This window comes from Dipodomys spectabilis, unplaced genomic scaffold, assembly GCF_019054845.1.
Source record: "Dipodomys spectabilis isolate Male_0828 unplaced genomic scaffold, ASM1905484v1 ptg000532l, whole genome shotgun sequence".
NCBI lineage: Eukaryota > Metazoa > Chordata > Mammalia > Rodentia > Heteromyidae > Dipodomys > Dipodomys spectabilis.
Genome location: NW_024871209.1, coordinates 1,562,538 through 1,584,350, shown reverse-complemented (window position 1 = coordinate 1,584,350; position 21,813 = coordinate 1,562,538). Strand labels below are relative to the sequence as shown.

The window sequence follows — 21,813 nt, the reverse complement described above, 5'->3', positions numbered from 1 at the left end:
AGGTTGAGTCCAAGTGTCTGTCATGAGTTTAGATCTTTCACATATTGGAAAAACAAAACAGAACTGTTCTCTTGACCTGCTCTCTGGGAATATTTCTCTTCCTGTTGGCAACCCATGTGTCTTGTGGTGTATGGTGGAAGTGGGAAGAAAATGTGGGAAACATTGGATAGAAAGCTAAGACACCACACTTCCAATGTTATATTCTTTCTTTTGCGATGGTCCACTTTGAAATGCCAAATCTGCAACAACAACAGAAAAAATGTAAGCAGTGGTTGGTTTCAGGTTGTGTTGTCCCTGCCTTTCCACAGAAAAGCCTGGACTCCTACTGCTTCGTCGTCTTTGCGGCAATATGTGTTGCAGGCGCACTCTACTTCTACTTCGTCCTGCCCGAGACCAAGAACAGGACTCACGCCGAAATCAGCCAAGCCTTTGCCAGGCGGAACAAGGTGCAGGCCCCTGAGGAGAAGCCCGGCCCCGCCACAGATGGCAAGAAGGAGAACGGAACGGCTTCCACTTTGGACAACTGTGTCAAAAACAGGGTTGTTTGAATGGATAGAAAGGTCTCCCTGTTTCAACCAACCAAAGATCTCCCCATGTTTGGAGGACTCAAACGACTGAAGCCACACAAGCCTTTAAAAATGAGCCTTTCCGATCTCACACGACTGTCTCTTTACAGCTCAACCTCCCACACTCTTCTGGAAGCTGGAAAGAATCTCCTTATGTGCCAGTGGACCATTTGGGTACCATGGAGGCTGGCCTTCCGTGACATTGCTATGGTTTTGACGGGAAATTGGGGAAATAGCATTGGAATGTTCTCTAAAGGAAACCGTCTGGTCTGATGAGGACTCTGGGGGCTGGAAATTATACTTGGAAATTCAAGTCCCATCTGGGCCCTAAGGACCCTGACCTGCCCTCTGAAGCCTAGGCCTCCCGAGCCCAGTAGGAAGACTGTCTTCCTCTAGTAAGTGTCTTTCACTCACCTGTCTCTCTGCCTTGGGACCAGGCTTAGGAAAGCTCACGCCCCACCATCATCTTGCAAGTTCTGCCTTCACCGTGATGCTGTCCCAGGAGTTCCAGATGCTAGGCCTGGGCTATCTTGACTTTAGACTGTTATACACATATAGAAATTATCAATGTGTAAAAGGAAACAGGCATGCAAGTATAAGAACAAAAACAACCTTTCTCCTAACTGAGGCAGACACTACAAATTGAACTCTATCCAACTGAAGCACAATACTGAGAATGATTATGAGACTACGCCTGTTGTTGCTGAGAAAGAACATTGTGATTGATTGATGATGTCTGTCTCCAGTGCAGGAATGAAAGAATCAGCTTGTGTGCCACATGTCTGCCAGGTCTAGGAGACTTACCCTAAGAGGCAGCATACTGCTTTGGAAAACAGTGAGTTCACCAGCACTGGAAATGAGGAGCGGTGTTATTTGATATTTGGCTTGCCTCCAAACCCAGGCAAAATGCACCTGAAAAAAGTTAATAGGTAAATGAGAGTTAATGGCTAGATTGTGTGGATGTGTTTAGTGATATACAGAGAAAGTGGAGATTAGGTACAAAATTTTCCAGATACGAAAGTGTAAAAAAAAAGTAATAATAATAAAGAAATAAAGTGAAATCTTAACATTTGAATGCTCTTGTTCAAGTCAAATGCATCTTAGTCATGACTAAATCTAAACTCAATTTTCTTACAGGTTGTGCTAGGAAAGAGCCCCAGGAAAATGGGACTGTATGACCAAATCCAATTCTTTAGACACACGGCGAGTTATTTCTGGAGGCGCCCAGCTGTGTCCAAGTTGGAGTTATCATTCCCATAAACCTTGCTGGGCTCTTGGAGCTGTCCATGGTGCTGACCTGGACTTCAGGTCCACTAACATACTGTCATGATATTGTTTATGATGCTAGAGATGACTGGAAAGTAAATATTACTGGGCTCATCTTATGTGGTTCAAATCCAGTTCTTCCAGCTCTCAAACCAGCCAGGTTTAATACATCTGTCATTCTGCGCCTTTGACTCTGACCTGTGCACAACATTTAGGTATCAGTCCTTTTCACTGCAGCATCGTGACAACTGCTGACTACACATTGGAGTGTAGCATTAATGACGTTAGCAAATCACCTCCTGGCACTCCCGTGTTGTGTAATACTCTACTATGTTGTCTCTAGACCTGGTGCAAGTTTCTTTGGCCACTGAACTATCATACAATGTAAGTCAGGGAAAAGGACACACTCAGTATGCCCTAGAGCTTTCTTTCTTGGAAGGCTGTATATTTGGGCAAGTTCACTCTGGCCTTCTTGAAGATGTAAGGGAGCCTCGATCTGAATCACTTTCCAACTGATGCAGCTATGTAAGTGAGGCCAGGAGAAAGCAACCAAAGATCTGCTTTAAAAATCCCTCAGAGAATTACAAAAAACATGAATTATTGCTACTTTATGCCAACATCTTTTGGTATACTTCATTAGACAACAATAAATAACAGAGACTTGTTATTTCTGGTTACATTTCTCAGTAAAGTCTCAAGTCCTGGTTCAAGCTCAGACACCCTAAAAAGAACAACATTAAAATCCTCTGGATTACTCCAGCACTAGTGGGCTGGGATTGTGGCTACTTAGGAGACACAGATCAGGAGAATCACAGTGTTAAGCCCAGAAAAAAAGTTTATGAAATTCATTTCAACCAACTGGGCACACAATAATAAATGTCTGTCATCCCAGGTCTGCGTGAGGCTGAGATTGTGGGGATCACAGTTCCAGAAAAGAGAAATTTCCAAAAAAGAAAAATTTCATCTCAACGGAAAGAGCTGGGCACAGGTGTATGCATCTGTCATCCTACCTCATAGTCCAGGTCAACTCATAATAAAATAAAAATGAATTCTCTCGATGAGTAGCTCACTCATTCACCTCCCGAACATTTGTTAAGTGTCTGCTGCACACCTGTGTTAGGTACTAAGGAGGCAAGAATAGCTGAAGCCCAACTCAACCTTCAAGAATTTGGGAAGATGAGCAGCCATGGATGCCAACCCCACAGTCAGGGTTCCCTCCGTGGTGACTCTCATTCTCCTGCCGTGCACTGGGCAAAACCCAGCCACCCTTGTGTCTCTGGACCTCTTTCTGTCAATCCAGACTGTGTGCTTTGGGCTTTGGCTACAACAGAGACCTCTGTGATTCCTTGTTGGATTTCTTGCTGCTTGCACTTGGCTGTGGTTGCTTTGGCTTGTATTTCTTCTTGTCCGGGCTAAGATCCTTAACATAAGACATACCAGATCTGTCCCAGAGCCTGTGAGGTGCTCATTGTATGTTGACAAAACAAATGAATGTTGTGCTAAAGATAAGCAGATAGAGGAGCTGGGTGGGGATTTGTGTGGCTGGGTGATTAAGTCAGGCCGCTCTGAGTGGGAACGTGGGGGCTACATCTCCAATAAGGGTACGGATGTCATCAGATTGAGAAAAGGGTGAAGAATTCCAGACAGAAGTCAGAAGAGATGAGGTGAGGGTGCAATACTGCTGGGGGCCCCTGTGGTGTCTGTGAGGATGAAGGTGGAGGATGAGCTGGAAAAGTGAGTGCTGACACCACTGAGACTAAGTCCAGGACACACCGTCCACCTCCTGCTTAACACAGGCCTGTGCAGAAAACACCTGATCCTGCCCCTGCCCTTCATGGACTGGACGGTGAGGCTCGGGGAGTTCAGATCGTTCTAAGCAGACTTCTCATTTGGCTTCCACTGAGTGTTCCTTCACAGGTTGCAAACCCCAGAGAACAGAGGTCGCCTTGAGTGACAGAGACACAGCAGCCGCTTATGGCTGTAGACATTGGCTGTCATTTCCACTGTGATGTGGATGTAATTGCCCTTAGCACCTTCACTGTCCCCTGGCAAATTTGTACATTCAGTTCAGTAAATTTCCTCCCCGTTCAGTCACGGCACTTAGGGACTTCAGTTTGTCTCAGCCAAGAACTAGAGCTCAGAATTACCACTGGCAGAAGGCGGAGGCAGAGCCTGGGTTCTCAGCAGTAAGTGTGGGCAGCCAGCATGGGGCAGTATTTCAGAACTGAGCTAGGGGCCCACAGCTCCAGCAGTCCCATAACTGGGTGCCTCCTGAATGCGTGGAAAACTGTCCCAACAATGTGGCTCGCCTCAGCAGCTACCTCTGCCTCCACATTTGGCACACATAAATAAATAAATATTGCATTCTGTGACAAACCTGAGCGCATCTGAGAGAAGGTACCTCCAGAGCTACCCTGGAAAGTGAGGTGCTCATGTGGAAGCTGGCAGGCCTGAAGAAAAGTGACTCAACACAACAATAAGAAAGTTTCAGCACTTGACCAAAGACATGGTAGGGGGAGGGGTGGGGCTTCCTGGTGAGAGCCTATTGGCCGGTGCAAATTGTGTCAATCAGGAAATTAATATAAACCAATGGCCTATGAGAAGAGTGCCCCACCACCCCTCTCCCCCTTCCTCCCTGAACACAGGCTGCTTTCCACACATTCACTGTGACCCTGCCCAGCTGAGCAGCCTCTGGGTGAAGGAAGTGAGAATCAAAAGCCAGAGAAGAGAGAATGAGGACTTTGAGGAGCAGGTAAAGAAGTGATGAGCTCTTCCTACTTTCCTTCTCAAACCTTGACCCTCTGCTGTGATTCTAGAGCCATAAATGCCGTGACTCTGTGTCTACCTCCTGTGCTTACCACCACTTCCAAAAACATTCATGATCCAGCTAGAATTATTTTTATTTTTTTATTCTTTTTTTTTGCAATAGGTAGAATATCTACCCCTCTCACACCCAGAATTCCTAAGGATTTAAAATTGCATTTGTATTTTCTATTCACATTTCCTGCTCTCCTTATCACTACAGACTTTTTGAAGAAGAGAAGAGTTGATAAGCCATCTCCAGATTTCCTTGCAGGACACCAACTGTTAAATACAATACAGGAACGCATTCCACTTGATTCATATTTTGTTGGAAGAGACAGGGAAGAAATGAACAGATGTAACCTTTAGATAACTTACTCGTAGCTTAATCAAAACACAAAATACAGCCTGTCCTGGTGACTGTTAGCTGTGTAGGATTTAATCTATTCACTGGCAATGTGGGAGGTGTTTAATAAGCTTGTTACTGGTTCATTTATACAAGTCTCTATTGCAAGACCAAGGACACCATAGTCAAAGGCCATCAAATGCTTGCATTTGAAATGTGACTTAATATCAAGTAATAGCCAGAAGCACTCCGTATATTGCAGTGAGGGTTCAGAGAGTTGTGGACAGTTGGACAGTGGGCTGCTCTTTTTGTAGTATGAAGTTTCAGGATTTGACCCTAGCTCTGCTGTTTTCTGGCCTTGTAGAAGTTACATAAACTTTGTAATGCTCCACTTCTCATTTTGTGATTTCTCATCTACCTAGGTTAAGGGTTGATGGATGTGTTGATTTTACAAGGTAATATACTAAAAGATGTATCATAGTTCTCGATGTATATACAATCAAAGTGACAATATCACTAGATAACATAGTAAACATCCTAAGCCCAAACTCATCTTCATCATCATCATCATCATCATCATCATCATCATCATCATCCCTATCATTGCCATCATCATTATCATCACCATCATAGTAACCGCTTCTGCTATGTGTCAGCCTGTTCTAAGAATTTCCCATGATCTCACTTAATCTCCAAGTAGCCCAATCATTGTTAGCCCCATTTTACAAATGAGAGAACTAAGACAACTGGAAAACAGAAGCTGGGCGTTTTACCATGATCCTATAGCAAGACAAGGCCAAGAAGAGGCCCAAGTTCCAGGCCCTCTAATTCCCAGGCTATTACACTTACCAGCCAGGTGCCATCCCCTCTGAGGGGACACAGGTTTGGGATTAAATCCTACAGTCCAAAGTCTACAAAGGATTCCCAGTACTATTGAGCATAGGCTTTAAGAAAGGATACATGATAAAGTATATTTGGGAAATCTGGGTTCATCAGAAACCTTTCCAGGGCTGGGAATGTGGCTTAGTGGTAGAGTGATTGCCTTGCATGCATGAAGGTCTGGGTTTGATTCCTCAGTACCACACACACAGAGAAAAAAAAAACAGAAATGGCACTGTGGCTCAAGTGGTAGAGTGCTAGCCTTGAGCAAAAGAAGCTCAAGGACAGTACCCAGGCCCTGAGTTCAAGCTCCAGGACTGGCAGAAAGAGAGAGGGGAGGAGGGGGAGAGAGAGAGAGGGAAGGAAGGAAGGAAGGAAGGAAAGAAGGAACCTTTCCATCACTGTAACATGCCTGAGGTCACCAACATATAAAGAAAGAAAAAGATTTCATTTTGGTTCAGTTTCTGAGGTCTCCATTCAGGATGGGTTTGCCTCATGTCGCTGAGCCTGTGTTGAGATGGTGGACATGAGTGGCGATGCAGAGCCAAGCACCTCACAGCTGGAAAGCTGAGGAGAGAAAGAGAAGGAGACTAGAGTCCCACAATGCCCTTTAAGGACACACCCCCCCAATCACCTAAAGACTTCTCACTAAGCTCCACTCTTAAAGTGTCCACCACATAAAGCTGAGGGGGCCATCCCAGATTCAAACTGTAACACTGGTCAGGCAAGATGAGATCTGTGTGTTGTACATCTTTTGTGAGAGAGGAAGATGTTAATGAGCATCGAGAGTCACCCACAAGAGGAATATTCTATCCCATGCAAGCATCCCTGCTCTTGCCTTTGAAGCATTTCACTGCCACCCCCTGTGTGTCAGAAGGACATGGTATCAGGACCAGACTGTGTGTCCAGGGCTGCATCGCTCACTGTCAGTAGCACAGTCCATCACTTCTTTGAAATTCATTATTATTCATTTTAACTTCTAGTTTAAAAAGGGAAAGTATCTGTAGAACTCATTTGTACAAATGAATCTCCTGTCCCTGATCAAATAGATTCACACTTTCCTATTTATCTTCTGGAATGAGCATTTCAAAGATTTGGTCTCTGAGTAGATGAGTCTGGCTAATAAGCATTTGTCTTGTGCTGGTAATTCCTATTACTAGAGAAGCAGGAGCAAGGCCACACTTAGAAAGACAGCAGCCTCCTACCAGGAGCTGTTCCGATGGGCTAGGGAACACATAGCTCTAGCCAAAGCCAGCTCCAAGTCTGTCTGCTACAGTCATCTTTCCTCATGTTGCTTAAAATGTTTGCTATCACACTGTTACCTACACTGTGTTCTATTCAGCAGCTCACCTAGAACCTGGCACAAACCCACTCCTAAGCCATCCCCCCGATCTCTGACCCCCAGAATTCTATGACTGCTTTCTCGTTTGATAACGGAGCTAACATGGACCCACCATCCTCAGTCAATATGAGAGGAGCTGTCAGGCGGGACAGCTCTGAGGTACATGGTGACTTATCTGAGGTCCCTCTGCCTCACCATTTCCGCCGCAAGTCTTTCTCTGACACTAGGGACCGTTGTTCACACCAACAATCCAGAGGCTTGGGAAAACGAATGTCTGGGACCGTCTCTCAATGCCGGTGAGCATCATTGAATCATCAGCCTGCTTCCTTGTTCTGCAGTTATTGTGCTTCTTTCCAGCTTTCTGGAGTCTTCCTTGCTAGGAGAGTCAAGCCACCATGATGATCAGCTGAATAACTCACCCTCAGCTGGCTGTAAAATTATGCTTTCTCTGACTTTTCAAGTTTTTCTGTCGATCACATAGGAGAGCCAGACTAGAAATCTCACAATCCTACTTTGACACTTAAAATCTTCGTCTTTAAGGATAAGAATGGCAAGCCCCCCTTGCCTTCAGCATCTTCCGATGTAAAACCCAAACCATCACCTCTACATTACATCTCACTGCAGCCAGAGGGTTAAATAAAAGGGACAGATCGACATTTGCAGGGGGGAAGGGTAGATGATGGAGCAGCAAATAAATGCTCTTTACATAATGATTCTGTGATTTACTTATAAATAACCCATGAGGACAATTCACCTTGTCTACCAGGCCCTGATTGAGGCTGATGGCGGGGGTGCTGGGGGCCATGCAAATGCTTCTGCAGATCTGGAAGGAGCCATTCTTAATCAGCTGGCCTTGGTGCTTAACATAAGTTGAATATTTAGGTTAATGAACAGGGAAGCTGTTGAAATCGCATCCATTACTTCTCAGGAAAGATGGTGGCACTCCATGGTCAGCATTAATGGTGGTACCTAAGGAGAACACCACTTGCTTTCCTCTGTGCCTGCAGCTTTTAAGTGCCCTGGTGCCTGGCACTCATCCTGGCTCAACCCTTCCAAAATGCTGGAGAAGGGGATGACCTGGGAAGATCACAGCAGCTCCTGGATGGACAGTTGGATTGAGTTGGTAGCATGAATTGTCTCTGCAGAGCCCCACAGTGAATGTCTAGGCTTGCAAATGTGCAGACCAGATCTCACATCTGATTGACACACGTATGTGTATGAATCAGATAGACTTCTCAATGGACAGATCTGATAGTATGTAAATTTCAGTCAGTCCCTATGTTAGTCCTACCAGAGACCAAGTATCTGCCTTGATACTTACATCTAGGAGCATTCAAAACATGGAAAGCCTTGAGGATAATCCCAAGAGGTTGGAGGTTTAGATGCAGCTATTTCCTAGCTGTGGGATCAAGAGGAAGGGAGTGAATTTCCCTGAGTCCCCGGTATATAACATGGAGATAGTGATACCTGTGTCATTGGGGGGTAGATAAAAATAAAATTAGTTATTTCTGATGGCTAGGGGGAGTTCCATTGTCCTGAAGACCACCTACCTCTGACCTTGTGATTACCACATTCCATAACACCTGGTAGGTGGAAAATAAGAGTATAACATAAGTGAATGAGAAGAGGCTTATGAGTCTAATGGAAAAGAGCAGATGAGTTTAATGTTTTTGTCCCTACCTCTTCTCTGACTTTCTAGAAGGATTTATCAGGGATGGGTTGGGAGCACACAAACAATGACAGAAGACAGAGACATCTAACTCCTCTCTGAATCCCTGGTGCTCTGGTAGCTTCCTGGGAGCTATCAGTCACTCAAGATACGTTTGTTACTGTGCTCTTATATTAACACTTCTGCATGTCCATTAGACTGCTGTGCCTCCCCTACCGATATTGGGCTTGGCCAGGTGACTTGCCTTAGCCAATGAAATATGACTGAACCTAATGAGCTCTGCATCCAAGCAGAATCAATAAATGTTCCTGCTGTTTTGATGTGGTCTCTTGGGATCCTGTCCTCTATCATGAGATGCAAATACCACAGAATACCTCAGTAGCAGTTGCTACTTTCCTGGACCCTCTAATGAGAGCCAAGCACAGCAGACAAGAAGCTAACGCGCAGCCTAGAGCCAGGCACAACTGCATCTAGTGATACCATAGCTTGCCTTTGACTCTGGGAAGCAATGTTAGCACCGACATTATAGGAGTTTTCATTCTATGGTATTGTGACAGCAAAGCCTATTACTCACGTAGGGTAGGAAACATTTGAACAAATTCAAGTGAACCAAGTGGCCAAGGCAACATCCATCAAAGTGGTTTATTTGGATTCCTGTTTCAATTCTTATATTTATTATTTGATTTATAATATTAAAGTCTCAGCTACCATGACAAAGTAAGGCTTTGGGGAAGGTCTGCAAGAACAGAGGGGGGAAAAAAATCCTTCAACCAAATAGACTTGAAATTTTATTTCAGTTGAGACAAAGGAACAGCATGTAGCATGGCAACAAGCACTCTTTTGGAGTTAGAAGACAGCCAGGAAGTCCTGAACCAATCAAGAGAGCCATGGATGAGTGTATAGCCTGCTCACCTGCAAAATCCCTCCTAAGACAGCAAAAGGATTACAAGAAGAAATATAGAGAAAGCACAAAACACAAGGTCTGCATGCACTGGTGCTCCATAGTAATCCCTAGCATCATGATCATGATCATCATCATCATCATCATTACCATCAACATCATTGTCAATAACATTACCATTGATAGCACCATCATACTCTTCATTATCACCATTATCACTATTATCACTCTCAACATCATCATTATTACCATCACCATGAATCATCACCATCATACTCATTATCATCACCACTATCAATATCATCATCATCACTGCCGACATCACCACAATCAACACCACCGTCATCATCATCATTACCATTATCATCACTCATATCAGTATCATTATCACTAACATCAACGTCATCACCATCTATATCAATATCACCACCATTATCATCACAATTGTCACATCAACATTATCATCATCATCATCATGATTACTTCTACACTGTGGACAGATGGTAGTTGAGTACATAGAGTCATCAAGCATATGCTAATCCAATAAATCTGACCTTTGTTCTGTATCAGGATTAAAGGAGTCACTGAAGGTCGATTGAATGAACATGGGTTAGATTTCTACTTTAGGCCTATAAATCAAGCAAGGTTTGTACAGAATGAAATATAGGAGTGAGACACCAGGAGATGAGATATGTTTTCACTTGGCCAATTTTATCATGATAAGGACAAGGTCATGTAAGTGTTAGACAAATGATGATTGACACAACACTGATTCTCTCCTCAACTTATAGTCCCTGACATTCAGAGGTAGAAGAATTTGAGGACCACAACACCTGAGTGCTAGCAAACAGCCATGGGGGAAATGAACAGATGTAATGCTGGTTGGTCATGTGTACTCCAGGGTGAACTTACATCCATGTTCCACATCTCCAAAACAGATCTGCCTCTTTGCATGAGATAAACTCACTGAGCCCTAAGAAGGTCCCTGGAGATGAGAACAGGTGATAAAGATGTTGTTTGGGACTGAGGCTCCATTTCAGAAGAAGGAATGTCCCAGACATGACGCATACTCTACTGAAACATCTGGTCGACCTCACTCATGTGATTCTTCTTCACTTCCTGAATTGGGATGAACTAGGTTCCCAGTGTTCCTTAGAACCACAAACCAAGCTTGGGAGACAGCAGAGAGAGATGGGGGTGTTCAGAACTGCTTTACCACAGTGTTACTGTCAGGGGGAAAAAATATCTCAACAACCTCAAATGGTGATACCCATGAGATTCCTTGAAATGGGTTGATATCATTGGATGAGGCATTTAAGGGCCCTTTCTTGGCCCTCAGAGCTCAAGCCTAAAGGAGCATAGCCAGATATCCAGAGAGACAAGCTGTTTGGTGGAAAAGTGGGCTCGGAGTGTCCTGTCGGGGTCAGAGCTGTGCATGTGCTTTGAGATGTTGGATCACACAGTCAGTTCCTCATTCGGTCACCAGTACTGTGGAAGCATCACCTGCCATTAGTTTTGTTGGATCAGTATTGATTGAGTCCATATTTGTATTATTGGCAGAGAGCCTTTGCATGTAGCAAGCACTCAATAGATCAGCACTGCCATGACCTTGTGTTCAGAGTGCTCTTCTGTCTACCTGAATTCCTTGAGGGACAGAGAGCGTGAGAAATCCCTTTATTTGTATAGGGAAGCAGACCCGGAGGGGCTAGAGACCCGACCTCAGCCCAGGGAATGTACCTCTCACCTTGTTCACAGCAGCCCATTCTCCTGCTGCTATCTCTCATAGGGAATGAGGGGGCTCGTTCCCCCACTGGTGTACAAAAGCATTTTCCTAAGGGAAATGTGGTCTTTCAGACTAGGGATCATAAAATGTTGTCCAGTTCTCTGGAGGATAAAAAGAAAAGTTAGCACATGCTCAGTCCAGAAGCATTCAAATGAAGCTGAAGTAAATGCACCAGGGACCTCTTACAGACTGAGCGAGCGGAAGCGCAGGGTTTGGGAACCAAGATTGATCTGTGAATCACCAAGCAGGGAAGCCCCGGGATGACTTCCAAGAAGTGTCAGCCCTGTGGCGTCAGCTTTCGCCCCCATGTGCTTGAAAGGCAAGCTCCACAGCCACATGCAGCAAGAGTGGCACAGTCCATGGACTCTGTTACCCTCAGCACGGAGATCTGCCACATCTTTGGTGTCATCTGACCTCTGCTCTGTTCCTCACCTTCTATACCCACCTGAATGGTCCTCTCTGCTCTGTTCCTCACCTTCTATACCCACCTGAATGGTCCATGTGCATCTTACTTATCATTCCCAAGCTAAATCCAATGCATCAGACCCTGTCCCTGGGGCCATCAAGATCCCTTTCCCCTACACAGCTGAGGGCTGCGTGGAACATGGTATTGGATTCTTGGAAGTAGACCCTGATGCTGATCCATAGTTGTTTGTTTGTTTGTCTGTTTATTGTCAGTTGCGGGGCTTGAACTCAGGGCCTGGACACTGTGCCTGAGCTCTTACACTCAAGCAATCTACCATTTTGAGCCACAATTCTACTTCTGGTTTTCTAGTGGTTTACTGGAGATACGAGTCTCACAGACTTTCCAGCCTAGGCTCGCTTCGAACCACAATCCTCAGAACTCAGCTGCCTGATTAACTATGATTACAGGCATGAGCCACCAGCTCCTGGCTCTGATGCGTCTTTAATTTGGGGTCCCTAACACAACCACACATAATGGGCAAGTGAGCCTGTGGGTTTGGTTTTGCTTTGCAGTGTGTTGTCACCCCTGTCTTACTGTGTGGGCTAGTATCAAACCTGACTGGCCTGGTTTTGAAGCCCCACCTTGAACGACCTTGAGCAAGGAGCTTGACCTCTCTGAACCCTCAGAAGGTCTGCTACAGAGACTCGATGACTTCACTCTGCACAGTCCCCAACATGGCATCTGGTATGGGTCAAACTCTAGTAGATGCATGTTTTCTCTTTAATAATGACCTTGTGATAGCAGCATTATCGCTTTTGTTGTTAGAGACAAGCAGACTGAACTCAAGAGATGTCGAGCCAGTTGCATAGAATTATGGGAATCAGACTTGAAACCAAGTCCTTTGCTTCCCAATTTGACGTTCATTCTTTGTTGCTTGAAATATCCAAATCTCCCTTTTTTTTCCAGAAAGGGGAGGGAGGACAGACAGTTGTTTAAATCCTTGATGTCACTTTGGACCACTCACTCTGCAGGAGGAACTCATAGTAGAGAAGTTCTGATGCTTTGGGCCTGTTTTCAATCCATTTTGGAAATTCTCTTTTGCCTTTAACCCTTCTTGGAAATGGCAGTTCTGCCGCTTTGTACAGAAGGGCCTACCGTCTTTCATGAAATATAGAAAACAAACAAACAAAAAAGGCCTTTGAAATGCTGCTCTGCCCCTCTAAGAGCTCATATTTCTTGTTGTCAATGATCATTCCTCACACTGCTTTTAATTGAGAATGAATCAAGGCCCTAAAATCCCTGCGTATCTGTATTTATTCCACCAACCACTGAACGATGCTCCATCTTAACAGGGGATACAGTGAGGGAAAGACAAATACCATCAATGCCGTTACATGGAAGGGATACCTGGGCCTGAACTTGGTGCTCATGATTGCCCTTGGACCAAGAGACACCCCTTAACTCACCTCTCAGAAGTAGCAAAAAAAAAAATAGAATTGAGGGGCCCAGGTTCTGGCCACTGTGCCAGAATACTTCTTTCTCAGTGGTACCATTTCCTTGCAGAAGCAATAAAGACCCTCTCCCCCACCCAGCAACACTCACGAGCTGAAGGCTGGGTCCCGGCTGAAGGGTGTATTGGGAAGGGTTGGGCTAACGTCATCACTCTTTAACTCACTGATGAGCTTATAGGTGACTGAGATTGTAGGAAGCGAGGCAGTAACTGTGAAACATCTCACCACGTGCGTGGTCAGCTCATGCTGGAGGCCCCCTTTCTTCTCCCTCTGATGGTGAAGTGCTGGTCCTCCCGGCTCCCTGAGAGCTTTGAATGTAGGGATGGGCTTAGCAAACAATAGAAAACAGTCATCCTGGCACATCTCACTGGATCTAGCATTGTGCGAATGGCCTAGAATTGGGATCCAGGCAATCCCGGCCCACATACCAGGAATGCCAACATGGTATCACTTACCACTGCCAACGTCCAGTGGCTCCGACGGTGACATGCATGGCTCCTTTGTGTCTTCCACCAAAATTGGCCTAGGGACCCAGCGGCCGCGTATGTGCTCAAGACTCTCCCTTCCCTCTGGCTGTGGGTCAGTGATTACCTCGTGTCAAGCTCCATGTGTTGTCCTCTCTCCCTGTGACCACTGGATCACTCTATCCCTCCCCTGAGCACCCAGGCACTAGGGCCCCATAAAATGGAGCACAGAGTGGCCCTGCTCTGGGCTCTCCGGTTTTTAGACACAAGCACAGAGCCTTCCACACTCCATGTGCATCATGTGACACAGCACATCCTATGACATCATGAACTACAAGGTGAGTCATTTATTTCATTTCACAATGGAAAAGGAGGACAATCTCTTCATGAGCTAGGAAGTCAGAGCTGGCCTTTGAACCATGGGTGATTGTTTGAGAAGCTGTCTACAAGGTATCCAAATGAACCTACGGGGACAGGGCATGACAGGCCAGGCCTGTGATCTCAGCTACTTGGAGACGAGTGGTAGAGACCACAGGATCACAATTGGAGGCCATCCCTGGCAAGAGTTAACTATATGCTGTCGCCAGACATGGTAGCTTACATCTGTAATCCAGTTTGAGGCAGAGGCAGCAGACTCAAAGTTTAAGACCAGGCCAGGGAAAAGTGCAAGGCTCTTTATCTAAAAAAATTAACACGACAAAGCAATAAAAAATAAAAATAAAATAAAATGGCCAAGAGTGTGGCTGACATGGTAGAGTGTGTGTAAGTGTGAGGCCCTGAGTTCAATCCTCAGTCTCCCTCTCTCTTGCTGTCTCTCTCTCTCTCTCTTTCTCTCTCTCTCTCCCATACACACACACATACACACACAGAGAACCTATGGAATTTTATACATGTACAAGCTAGGCATAGAAATAGGTGTGTGCAGACGCATATGTGTGTATGTATAAATTAACTCAATAGTTTATGATGTGCAATAGATTACAATATGCATTCCTTATCTCAGTCTTTTGCTAGTTATAGAAGCCATGACACCCCAGTAGCAATAGACCCCCCAGTGCCCAGATACTGATTGCTAAGTGCCACTCTCTGCTGACAAGTACCAAGCATGGTAGAGATGCAGCTGATTCCAGAACTTGGGCCGACAGTGTATAAAATGTGCCTGTGATGTTACACATCAAAAAGCAGAGAACTATTCCAAGAGCATTGACACATGTCAACAAAAAACAGCAGCTCATTTGCAAGGCTCTCAAACCTTGCAAACCTCTCTTAAACCTCGTAATACCTGTGGAGAATTATGTGTTTTAAGTTATTGGGAAAACTAGGATTCCAAGGATCTATGTTGATGTAAATAAAAGCATATTCTCCCAAATGGTAGAAAGCCAAGAGTAAATTTAGGAAGGCAAGAGAAATCTTTTCAAAAAAATACAAACACCCCTTGGCAAATACAATATTTACAGAGAAGGTTCATTAATGGGTACTAACACTGACAGACAAAAGTTTAAGGATCAATTGATTATTTTTGCCGGGCATGTTGACAGGCATCTATACCCCCAGCACTCAGGGTGGAGACAGAGGCAGGGCAGGGGTCTTAAATTCTATTCTACTCTGGGCTATATGGAGTATCAAAAAACAAAAACATGGCCTGGGGATGTCACTCAGTAGTAGAGTGCTTGTCTAGCATATTCAAGGCCCTGGGTTCAATCCCCAGAGCCAAGAGAAGGGGAGTGGGGAGATTTTCAATCTGAAAGCATCTCTCCAAAGGGCATTTCTTCATTACAGGGGTACAAGGGAAACTCTATCATGGATACTACGGGAAGGCCCAGAACAATGAGAACATTGTTAGTACAGGACTGAGTGACAACACAGGTCCCCGTTAGGACACTGGAGAAAAGGTCAGATGGCTTCTGATATATTCTGCGCGATGACCAGATCATGATCCAATCAGGAGCACCAGGACATTGCACTAATGCCTGGCCAGAGCACTGGCAGAGGCAGTGTTGTGAGAGGTAAGGAAGCAGGAGCTGATAGAGGAGCTAAGTGGCCCACTGACGGAGAGGAAAGAGACTTGACCGCTTGGATGCAGCTCGCTTCCTTGGATGGCTTTGAAACGGAGGACATCATTAGGAGACCTGAACAAGCTCTAGGCCGTAGCTTAGAAAGTCCTCGTTTTTCATGAAATGGCACCAAAGAATTCAAGGGTAACTGGGTGCCACGTCCCTGATGATTCAGAAAAGAGAGAGGAGAACAAATTAACAATAGAGTAAAATATGAATGTTGAGTGATCTGGGCAAAGAGTATTTATGAATTCTTTATACTCTTTTGCAGCCTTTCTGTGAATCTGAAATTATGGCAGAATAAAAGTTTTACTAAAACATCCAAGAGGAAGCATTTCTGAAAATTTCCCAGCATCCCCCTGGAGGGTTATGTCCAACCTCCTTCCCTTGACCTTGTAACTGGCCGTGTGGATGCCCTTCTGATGAGCCGCTGTGGCTCCGGGGGTCAGGGAGGCTCCAGGAGGCTCACACCACCTCCCTCCTCATTTCGGGCACCTCATCCAGAGCCCCAAGCTAGCCTGCATGCTGCCAAGCCACCGTGAAACTACTGGGGAGAGCTGAAGGTGAATTCATGGGTGCCCCGGCTGCATGGGGGGAGGGGCGGGGAGACGGATCTGCCAGGCACTGGTGGCTCACACCTGTCATCCTAGCTACTCAGGAGGCTGAGACCTGAGGATCACGGTTCAAAGTCAGCCCGGGCAGGAAAGTCTGTGAGACTCTTATCTCCAATAAACCACCAGAAAACCGGAAGTGGTGCTGTGGCTCAAGTGGTAAAGCACTCGCCTTGAGCAAAAGAGCTCAGGGACAGCGCCCAGGCCCTGAGTTGAAGCCCCACAACCATTTCCTGTTCTTCCTCTCCAACTCTAGGCCTAGGCAGCTTAGTACATGTAAACAGGAACAGGGAACTGCCCCAGCCTACAAGGAGCCCCTTCCGCCCCCATATGAGTCCACACTGTACCAACCCTGCAAGATAATGGCCCTATTCCATCTTATGAAGCCGATTCTCCTTACCTAGGGGGCAGCTGAGCCTTGAGGGGGTGATGGCCGCTATGTGGCCATGTGTGTCAGACCCACACAGGAGGAGTGACAGGAAGAGTAGCCCCCCCTGTGGCTGCCACCGCTGCCATCGGCATTGACCCAGCATGCTCCCCCTCTTCCATCATCTTCCCGCCACCCCGGCCATCTTTCTCTGCCGCTGCATGCCTTCAGCCTGGACCACTCTTGCTCCTTCAGCCCAGCCCATCTTTGATCCGGGCCTTTTCTCTTGCCATAATGCCTCTGTCTGGGTGATAGCCCATTCCCCAGCCGCCTGCCTCCTACTGTGTGCGGTGCTGAGTCCAGTGCGGCACAGTGGAGATCCACTCAGGGAGTTTGTGGACTCATCTCTCTCCCTCCGAAATGGAAGTCCCCGGGCTGCAGGGGTGAGGGGCGGGGAGGAGGGGATGACATTCCTAGCAGCTGGATGGCAGAACACGCACCAGACAGAGGAGGGTAAAATGGTTATCATACCTAAAACTTATTTAAACTGGGTGAGAATAGCATTTGCTCTGAAGGCATTCTCTTACACCGAGCTCTTCTCCAGAACAGAATGGCCGTGTGTTGTTTTTTTTAACAACTTCTGGATACGTTACACTCAAATTTCTCAAACTTTGTTCCCATAACTATACCCATAGCAGTGGACTGCAGAGAGATATGAATAGGAACTGGACCAAACAAGGATTCACAAGGTCGGAGGCACTGAGACACAACATGAATTCTTTCCCCATGGGGTTTCATAATGCTTGAGAAAGCTCTAAGAAGTCCTGCAGAGAAAACGGAGAGAGAGCTGAGGTGGTTGACTGTATTCCAACATAGATGCTGTCCATTAACACACATCATGATGCACAATTTTTGTAAAGAACATGACGTAAGTCCCTCAGTCTCCAAATTCAGACAAAAGGTCAAAAGCCCAGAAAAGTTCCTAGGCTCAATCAAGGTCACACAGCAGTGCATTTGTACTGCCACTGATGGAGCATGAATGATGTCTGCTGAGCTGTCGGTTTTTAAGAAGGCAAAAACTGAACACAAGTGGGGTATGGTAGTTCACGCCTATAATCCCAGCTGCATGGGAGGTGGAGTGAGGAAGATCGAGGGTGGAGCCTAGCCCGGGAAAAACAAATTGTAACGAGACCTTATCTCAAAGAACAAACCACATACGGTCTGTCTGTAATTCTACTTGTGAGGGAGATATAGATAGGAAGGTTGGGGTCCAAGGCTAGCCCTCATAAGAAGTCAGAGACTTATCTGAAAAATAGTGAAAGACTGGAGGGCTGGAGGGGTAGAGCTCCTGCGGAAGAGCACTTACCTCGCAGGCGAAAGGCCCCAAACTCAACACATAATCCCTCCCCCACCCCCAGCCACCAGGGGAAAAAAACTGCACATGCCTGAGTCCAGTACGAGCAGAGGAATCATACATGAAAATTAATGTAGCAAATACAACCTGTGTTCAACCTATTCATCCAACCAGCATCGACTCCCAATCACTGTTCATTCAGCACACGTTTATTAAGCATTATGAGCCAGCACTGCACATTTTATGGCGAACAAGACATGGCTGTTGGAAGGCTGACAATAAAATTATCCTTGAGGTCACCCAAATTGATGGCACTGTCCTTGATCACGCAAGGTCGCAAGGACTTGTCAGAAATGACACATCCATTTGCTCTGCTGGGGTTTTTACATGAGGTCTAACGGTCATGTTGGGACGGTGCTGGAATGAAGCAACTTGTCCTGCTCACTGCAAAGAAAGAAACAAAAGGATGGGGAGGCAGGGGAGCTTCTCACTCTAGAGATTTTCCAATCCCAAGTTCACTCAAATGCCCTCTCTGGCTTTCCAGATCTCAGCTGAAATGATTCACCAATTCGTTATTGTCTACAAAGCCAAAGTGGCTTTGAAATGTTGAAATGGGAGCTTCTTTGATATCACACATCTCCGAGCCCTTCACAAGCACGCTTACAGAGCTAGGACATTTCACAACACAACAGATTTGAGGTGAGAAAGCACTGTGAGCTGTTTTTTGCATGTGATCTTTGTCAGGAGCTGATCTCTGCTCAGGAGTCGCAGGAAGTGTCTGATTTCCTTTTAAAAGGAAGGTTCCAATCGAGAAGCAAAGAAAAGGTATCCAAGTGTCAAGTTTCAGAAGTTCATTCTGACTAGTAGTGCAAGGAACTGTCTCTTGCCATACACAATCCACAATCAGAGATGTCAGAAGCTCTGCGTCTGTGGCCCCCATTTCAGGCTAACCTATCTGTAAAAGCAAATAAATGCACGCTCTCCACCCTTGCCGCTTTTTAGGGGAATCCATAGTTTTCCAGTAACAAGCCTGAAAATTAACCTGGCAAAGCAACTTGTGAGGGTGTCACAGCCCGCAGAGCCTGTGTTTATTAATGCCAGAATACATGAGGGAGCACCAGGAAGCATTCCTCTGCCCCCTGCACAGACTGCAGAAATGACAGAAGCCACAGAAACAAGAATCGGGCCGGCCACCCCCTCTCCCACCCCCACCCCACCCAGGCACGAACCTGCCATTCCCAAACCAACCCAGACACAAACGAGGCTGACTGACTGGTGTCTCTGAACGACCTTCCCTCCTGCGGCCTCCTCTGGTCGGCTCCCTGCGCGGGAGCTTCCTAAGCATGCGGCCCCTTAACTACACAGAGACACAGACAAGGGAGACGCGCGTGCGCACGCGTGCGGGCACCCCACCACAGGTGCCTTCGCCCTGTTCTCACGCACTTTGGTGGAATCCATTTGGGTTCAGAGGCGTAATTTTGCCTAATGAAGTCTCCCCTTCGCGGTCCAGTTCCCGGACAGACCCAGCCACAGGCGCTCCACCCAGGGACTTCTGAGAGGCCTGGGACGTGTGACCGAAGGGGCCCTGCTCCCCCTCTTCCTCCTCCTCCTCCTCCTCCCCCTCTTCCTCCTCCCCCCTCCTCCACCTCCTCTCTCCCCTCCCCCTCCTCCTCCTCTCTCTCCTCCCCCTCCTCCCCCTCTTCCTCCTCCTCCTCTCCTCCTGCCCCTCTTCCCCCTCCTCCCCCTCTTCCCCCTCTTCCTCCTCCTTTCCCTTCCCCTCCTCCCCCTCCTCCTCCTCCTCCTCCATCTCTCTGTCCCCGGGGGCCACCGCACTGGGGACCTCGTGGACGGAGGCAGCCGCGATCTCCCGGGGGAGGGCGGCGTCTGGGTGGCAGGCGAGGAGCTCGTGGCCGACGCGCACGCGCGCCGTCTCCACCCGGGTGCGGGCGCAGAGGCGGCCGCAGCCCAGCAGCTGCGCGAACACCTTGCGGAAGTCGGCGTTGCAGGCGTAGATGATGGGGTTGAGCGAGGAGTTGGCCCAGCCGAACCAGACGAAGACGTCGAAGGTGGTCTCGCCGACGCAGGGCCAGCCGGCCCCGCGCGCGCCGCCGGGGGGCCTGCGGTGGCAGAAGGGAACCACGCAGTTCAGGACGAAGAAGGGCAGCCAGCAGCACACGAAGGCCCCCACGATCACCGACAAGGTCTTGAGGACCTTGGTCTCCTTGCGGATGGACGTGCCCAGGCCCGGGTGGTGCGCGCAGGCCGCGGGGCCCCGGCAGCTCTGCGCATGCTCGACCGCCCGCTCCAAGGAGGCGATCCGGCGGATCTGCGCCTGCGCGATGCGGTAGATGCGCGCGTAGGTGACGATCATGACGGCCACCGGGATGTAGAAGCTGATGAGCGAGGAGGAGATGGCGTAGGTTCGGTTCAGGCTGGAGTCACAGCTCTCCGCCCGCATCCCAGGCTCCGCGGCTTCCTCCCACGTCGTGCCGTTGGCCGGAAGATCCAGCCCGGCCCAGGAGCCGGCCTTGCCCCGGTGCCAGTTGAGCTGGACCGGGATGAAGGAGATGAGGACGGACAGGGCCCAGGCCAGGCCCACCACGAGCAGGGCGACGCGCTGGGTCATCCTGCGCTCGTAGCGGAAGGGCCTGGAGATGGCCCAGTAGCGGTCCAGGCTGATGACGCACAGGTTCAGGATGGAGGCCGTGGAGCACATGATGTCGAAGGCCACCCAGACGTCGCAGAACGCCCCGAAGGGCCAGAAGCCGGCCACCTCGGCCACCGCCTTCCAGGGCATGACCAGCAGCGCCACCAAGAGGTCGCTCGCGGCCAGCGACACGATGAACACGTTGGTCGTCTTGGCGCGCAGGTGCCGGTTGCGCACGACGGCCGCGCACACCAGCACGTTGCCCAGCAGCGTCCAGACGATGAGCAGGGTCAGGAGGCCGGCGGTGACCACCTGCCCGGGCCCGGGCCACGCCGAGCCCCGCGGGCCGCCCCCCGGCGCCGGCCGCTGCTGCCGCTGCCGCTGCCCCCAGTGCGCCCAGGACGCGGTGCCATTGCGCCCCGGCGGCAGCATGTCGGGCTCGGGGTGGGGCGGGGGGCGCGGGGGGCGCACGGGGGCAGGTCTCAACTTCAGCCTGGCACCCCAGAGGTCGCCCCATCGGGCGCCCCCCAAAGGGAGCGCCCGGCCCCGCAATGGAGAGACCTCTCCGCCCCCCCCCCCAACCCCGATTCCCGGAGGCGCGCTCACCGTGCGCCCCGGAGCGGTGGCCGTCCAGAGCCCCTCCGGTCCCGGGCCGCGGCGCCGACGCCCGCAGCACCGGCAGCCAGGGTCTGGGGTGGAGCCGGCGGAGGGAAGCGCGAGCCGCCGGGAGCCGGGATGCCAGGCGGGCGCTGCAGCACCGCCGCTGCCGCCGTCCCCCCCCCCCCACTCCACTCCCCCCGCGTCCGCCGCTCCCGCTCCCGGGTCCCCGCTCCCGCCCCGCCGCG

General features: G+C 48.5%; 2 protein-coding genes across 3 annotated transcripts in view; one reads left to right on the top strand and one right to left on the bottom strand.

The window, feature by feature from the left end:
• The window catches only part of Slc2a9 (solute carrier family 2 member 9), a 67,458-nt gene extending 65,817 nt beyond the window's left edge, over positions 1-1,641 (top strand). Inside the window, exon 12 of the mRNA XM_042670306.1 lies at positions 309-1,641. Coding sequence (XP_042526240.1) covers positions 309-548 — 240 coding nt within the window. The 3' untranslated portion in view covers positions 549-1,641. The remainder of the gene's footprint in view (positions 1-308) is intronic.
• An 18,115-nt stretch (positions 1,642-19,756) lies between these two features.
• Positions 19,757-21,400, bottom strand: Drd5 (dopamine receptor D5). Of its 2 annotated transcripts, none has more exons than XM_042670316.1 (2): positions 20,110-21,400; positions 19,757-19,908 (listed from the first exon to the last, which is right to left on the bottom strand). In XM_042670316.1, the coding sequence occupies exons 1-2, from the start codon at positions 21,398-21,400 to the stop codon at positions 19,757-19,759; spliced, it is 1,443 nt and encodes a 480-aa protein (XP_042526250.1). The 2 variants fall into 2 exon arrangements, with proteins under 2 accessions (XP_042526250.1, XP_042526249.1); XM_042670315.1 differs by having other exon boundaries at positions 19,757-19,943; positions 20,127-21,400.
• Between the last annotated feature and the right edge of the window lie 413 nt (positions 21,401-21,813).

What these genes read in the sequence shown, in the direction of transcription:
- Drd5 (XM_042670315.1), bottom strand. Translation starts at nt 21,400, where the DNA reads ATGCTGCCGCCGGGGCGCAATGGCACCGCGTCCTGGGCGCACTGGGGG. An exon ending in GCCCCCGGGGACAGAGAGAT is followed by an intron (nt 19,944 to 20,126) that starts GGAGGAGGAGGA and finishes GGAGGAGGAAGA; the next exon opens with GGGGGAGGAGGAGGAGGAGG.